Source organism: Thyridium curvatum (genome assembly GCF_004353045.1).
Source record: "Thyridium curvatum strain D216 chromosome Unknown NODE_153_length_29654_cov_90.466725, whole genome shotgun sequence".
Lineage (NCBI taxonomy): Eukaryota > Fungi > Ascomycota > Sordariomycetes > Thyridiales > Thyridiaceae > Thyridium > Thyridium curvatum.
Genome location: NW_022156908.1, coordinates 23,655 through 29,654, shown reverse-complemented (window position 1 = coordinate 29,654; position 6,000 = coordinate 23,655). Strand labels below are relative to the sequence as shown.

Here is a 6,000-nt window from a genome sequence, read left to right as displayed (position 1 = left end):
GATCCATGGTGATGGATCACTAGAGTCCCAAGCGATCCGGTGGTCCGTGCGTTTTCTGCCTATCTTATCTTCTCTGACCGCCTTAGGAGGTGCCCCCGCGGTAACTGCGGTTGGTTTCGTGACACTACTAGGCCCTCCTATTAAATAGTTATAGGATAGTATCTTCTATAGTAAGAAGATATAGATAGTACTAGATCATCTTATTTAAGTTAGATAACTTTATATATATAAACTATATTTATTATATATTAGTATAGTACCTATAAATAACTATCTTTATTATTATTATTATAAAAACATATAGCTATTAGGTCCTTTAATAAGCTAGAAACCCTATTATTCTTATCTAGTCTATAGTATTTTATAATTATATATATAAGAGAAGGATAGATAAAGTAGGTTGCTCTAACTAGCTACTATAACTCTATAAAAGTTTAGAGAGAGGTAGAGGATATAGAAGTATTATCTATATCTAATAACTTCTTAATTAATAGTTTAAATATACTATCTAGCTAATATAATACCTCCTACTCTAATATATTATTAGTTATAAGTATTTTTATATAAGAGATTCTAAGCTCTAAAGCTATAGATAATATAAGGATTATATTCTATTTAATATTCTAGATATAGATTATATTAGAAATATCCTAATAAAGCTTTTAAATATATAGCTTTATAATAGATATTAGGCTTTTATAGATAGGTCTATACCTTAGTGATATATAGAGATTATTAAAGTCAGAAAGACTACTAGCCTCTAGGCTATAGTATTTAAGAATATTCTATATAAACTTATAACTAATTATAATATATATACCTTAAGAATATCTATTAGCTAGACTATAGTCTATAACACTATTAAAGTTTATAGTTCAGCTTATTATAAGATTAGATATTAGTCTATATATATAGTAAACTTAATAAATATTATAAAATAGTAGAGGTATATAACTATCCTCTACTAATATAGAAGTACTAGCTAGAGGATTATCTATAGGATTAGTATTATTTATAGGTATAGAAATAATACCTAGAGTACTACCTATAATATTATTAGCCTTTAGTAATATAAGAATATTAACTAGAGAGTCACCTATAGTATTATTAATCTTTAGTAATATAGGAATATTAGCTAGAGGGCTACCTATAATAAGACCAGCCTTATTATTAGCTATAAATAGATCTAGATCTATTATTATTTCTATACTATATATAGCTATATTAATAGCTTTATCTATAAAAAAGTCTATTACTATACCTATAGATTAAAGAAGACTATCTATATATTAGAATATTAGTAGTTATATCTTAAATCTAACCTTAAATCAATCTCTATATAGTAAAAAGCACTTCTAAATCATTATATAATACTATCATCCAATAGAGAATTTAACATACTTTTAAATAATAGTATTCCAGACTCTATAGAATCAAAATTACAGCTATAATACATACCTTTTTGCTTGGCAGATGTGGTGGTGGTAGGGGTGTGGGTTGTTTTTTTTAGGCCTAGGACGTGATTTCCGGTAGGAAAATAGTGGCGTTTTTCTGCCCTTCTAGACCGCCCTCTCTTTTGGCTACGTAAAAGTCCGCGTTGCGAGCAGTCCCTCTAGTTTAGGTAGTTGGATAACATCCCTTTCTAGAATTCCCAAGGGCCATCGTACTATATAAAACTAAGAGATTTGATGAATAGTCAAAGACTTCTGTTAAACAGTCTGTCAAGAATCTGATCATCACTTGATACCTACTTCGTACTCCGTATGGGAATGGAGCTCTTGTCTCTCTAGTGGTTCTGGGCTGTAAGCGAGAGCCTGGAGGAGGAGGAATGCGGGGAGAAGCTGGCTAAACACAAAGTGTGTACGTTGCCAAGAGCGCATGGCTGGGCCAACAGCAAAGAGACCGATAGGCGGCACGGAGGCCAATTCTGTCTGTTCCTGGTTTTATCAAATGGGTTCCGCCGGTCGGTACTTCACCCACGCCCGGCAGAGACACACTCGCTGCTCTGTGCCTGTAACACGCAGAGCAGCAAGCAGGTCAGGCGCACTCTGGCCGAGTCGCACTCTGGCCGAGTCTCTCGGAGCTGGCTGCCCCTACCCCCGAGTTTTGGGGACCCCGGCTGCTGAGATCGACCACTCGGGTCGCAGCTCGTGGTTGATCTGTGGGGGAGGCTCGATATTAATTTAGATGAGGAGATGAATCGCGCTGAACTGCCAGGAACCGTTCCTTTTGGTGGCTGTGGCCGCGGCCGGCGACAGCGTGATGAAACGCACCACCCACTGGGCCAGCGGGCTCGAGTACTAGCTGTTGCCTCTCTGATTTCCCGCCAGTCGGCCGTTCTAGATGTCCTTCCGGGTCTCTCCTGGTGTTGCCGTCTTCAGCCGCTCGTGTGCGATGCATATACCCCATGGTAAAGGGCGGGGAGACATCCAAGTCGTAGATGAGGCACACACCAGGGTGCTCGGTTCTGCGTTCCGCTGGACTGTGCTTGCCGTGGGAGTATAACTGAATGAGGACCTGCTGTTCTTCCAGAGAGAATGTCTCCTCCGACCTCGTGTTCTTGGTCTGGTGAGCGTCTACCGCAATATCTCGGCCGGATATAGGTTATCATCAAGACTTGGTTCTTCCACTTCCTCCTCTAGTACGTCTCTTGAACCTCGAGGCACCCTGCCCTGCCCTATCTCAAGGCATCATCTTCACCTCCTTGACTACGTTTCAACCCACCACGACGATGCTCAGCACCTCGGTCCTCTCGGCCCTGATCCCGGCCTTCCTGCTGGCCGCCGGCGCCGCGGGCCAGGCCCAGGGCACGGGCTCCACGACGCGGTACTGGGACTGCTGCAAGACGAGCTGCGCCTGGCCGGGCAAGGGCGCGCTGTCCAAGGGCCCCGTGCAGACGTGCGACAAGGGCGACAACCCGCTCAGCGACAACGGCGCCACCAAGTCCGGGTGCGACAACGGCGGCGGGGCGTACATGTGCTCGAGCCAGTCGCCCTGGGCCGTCGACGACTCGCTCGCCTACGGCTACGCGGCCGTGCGCATCTCGGGCCAGACCGAGATGCAGTGGTGCTGCGCCTGCTACGAGCTGACCTTTACGAGCGGGCCCGTCAGCGGCAAGAAGATGGTCGTCCAGGCGGTCAACACGGGAGGGGACCTGGGGCAGAACCACTTTGATCTCGCTATCCCCGGCGGCGGCGTCGGATTGTTTAATGCCTGCACGAACCAATGTAAGTCTGGCCCCCCAGCTCTGACGCCTTACATCTCCTCCCCCCACCCAGGTGGCTGACAAGAAGGGCCTGGAAAAGACGGAGCCCCCCCTAACGGATGGGGCAAGCAATACGGCGGCATCAGCAGCAAATCCGAGTGCGCCGGCTTCCCGGCCAAGCTCAAGGACGGGTGCAACTGGCGCTTTGACTGGTTCGGAGGCGCGGACAACCCTTCGGTCACCTTCAAGCAGGTCGCCTGCCCGTCCGAGATCACGTCCAAGTCCGGCTGCAAGCGCTCGGACGAGCGCTAGGGTATCGAGACCCTGGCGGCGCAGGAGACCGCTCCAGCTTGCTTTGATGAGCGCACGGGGGCTTGGCCATTGCAACTGTACATATCAGCAAGAGAGAACCTAACGAGACTAAAAACAAGAGGGAAAATGCCCTTATCTGATATATTAAGTGTGTGTGATTCATGCGAATACAGCGGCTTTGGCCAGCTCATGATGATTGGACCAGACTCAAGGACCCATTGCTGGGAGCTTGTCTATTGTGCCCAGGCAGTGGGATAACGCTTTCGAAGTTAGGGCCCCGCAACTCCTTACTTGAGATCAGGCAGACGTGTAGACGAGTTCCAGAGATTCAATGATGTATCGATAAACGGAGGTTTCCTGGCGTGGCACTGGCGCAAGGCACAAGCTTTGCCAAGTCGGCCGGGGTCCAGATTTGTTGTCTTGAACCATCATTGATCAGGGTTCAAGCTTCAGGCTTCAGGCTTCAGGCTTCAGGCTTCAGGGTATCAACCTCGACCTTAAACTGCCTTCTTGTAGATCAACTTCTTAAAGACAGGTGAAGAGATCCAGGTCAACTTTTGTTGTTCGCATGGTCGTTGTCACAGTATGGCACGCGGATCACGTGGTGGATTGAGAGAAGGGATCAAGAGTGTTTAGATCTGGCATTGCCTAGTTATTCGAGTAACGGTCTTTTGCATTGCTTGGCAGCCGGGGAAGAAAAGCTTGCGAGCCCTGTCTCCGCCATCATCATCATCATCATCGAACCGATCGAGAAAGGCGCATAGCAGACCAGATTACAGTACTTTTGCCATGTCGCGTCTTGTCAATGGGGTGTTCATGGCCCAGGGGCTGATCTTATTGGGCAACGGGCTGTACATGCTAGCCTGTCCGGATGCCGCTGCGCAGGGCCCGCAGCTGGCCGGCACCCCCAGACAAGTCATGACGATACTCAGGTGAGTGTTCTGGCCTCTGGAACTGGACAATGATGGGGCTCGTGTACTGACGCTCGTGGGATCGGACAGCACGAGCACGGTCTCTCTAGCGGCCTACTACATCTACGCCGCGTGGGCTGGAAACCGCGGCATGATGAAACTCAGCATCGTTGGCCGGGCTGCTGCGACAGCAATATTTTGGAGGGCCGGCGGTGCGCTCCGGGGCGTGTCGGCATTCGAGGCGGTCATGGGAGCCATCACGGGCCTGGCCTTGTGGGCAAAACCAGAACAAGGCAGCCTCTCGCGTTCCGTTTGAATAAGATTTGCGGCTTATGCGTGTAACAGTGCCATGGCTGCGTTCCAATTTTGCCGGCCTTGCATCTTTGCCGTTCATGATTATCTCGGTTTCCATCACCAGGTGGCTGGTCATTGGGAGGGGGGATTGCAATAGATAATATAATTCTCATGATGGATACAAACCTCCCGGTACTACTGCCCCGAGATGTGTATAAAGTTTCGTGCACGCGAGACGATGTCCCCGATTTCGAACGACTTGTCGCAGCTGCTCCCGAATACCAGGATAGGCCGGGGAATGACATGATGCAGGATACCGAAGTACCGACGGGGGGTCCTCACGGTACGAGACCGCTACATGGATCCTGCCTATGATAAGAGATGACGAATGGGTAAACAGTCTTGAGCAGCGAATGCGGAGCAGGACGCGCGGTTTCTGGAGCCCACATCACCCAGGCTAGCAAAGTACGGAGTACAGATGAGGGATGGATTCATACCTTGGGATCCCGAGACTCCCAGTACAAAGGACGGAGAGTAGGGGTTTTAGCGCTAGTGACGAGGCACAAGGGCGGCGGCAGGGGGGCCTACCTACCTACCTACTGTACAAATGTACTGGAGGAGAAGGAGAGGGCCTGGCGGGTAGGTACCTACAGGGAGGGAGGGTCTTCCAGCAATACCGACTCCCGTCACTCCTAGTCCAGTCCCAGTCCTGCCCTGAGCTGCTCTCGCTCGTATTTCATCTCCGGTCTTGGCACCTGAAATGGCCCTTTCCCCTTCCATCTTCAAATCCATCATCTGGAGCATCGCACACACGACACTTTTCTTGGCCACACGTCGCACAAGCCGGTTTCCCTCTTCCTTTTTTTTTTGTCTCTGCCAATCTCTCACCCGCCCATCGCCATCCATCACGAGGCGTCCGCTTCCCATCACGCCACCCGTGCTCTTGGTGCGTCCATCAAAGGGTGACTCAATCTCGCACCTAGAGACAGACATCCCGTACTGCGAACCAGAAGAGAGAGAGAGAGTTGAGGACTCCTGCTCCTGCTGGCGGACAGCGTCAGCCAGAGTCAGGATGGGCTGGACGAAGCATGTGTAAGTAAAGTACTGTATCTGACTGCTACCTCTGCCCTCAGCCTGCGCCCGTGCCGGATCCCCCCTACCAAGCTTTCTTGCCAAGTCGGCCGGGTGGTTCATGTGGGGGACGAGGAATCGCCAAGATTTTGCCAAGCCCAGCCCAACCTTGGGGTCGTTATCAATACTTGTACCTGCCTCTTCTGC

At 49.0% G+C, this 6,000-nt stretch overlaps 1 protein-coding gene across 1 annotated transcript; it reads left to right on the top strand.

Annotated features, from left to right (window-relative positions):
- Window positions 1-2,731: 2,731 nt before the first annotated feature.
- E0L32_012314 (uncharacterized protein) lies at window positions 2,732-3,517 on the top strand (the record flags this gene model as incomplete). The annotated part of the gene is made up of 2 exons (XM_031135141.1): window positions 2,732-3,227; window positions 3,294-3,517. 2 exons carry the CDS (start codon window positions 2,732-2,734, stop codon window positions 3,515-3,517), a joined length of 720 nt encoding a protein of 239 aa, XP_030998748.1.
- Window positions 3,518-6,000: the final 2,483 nt, after the last annotated feature.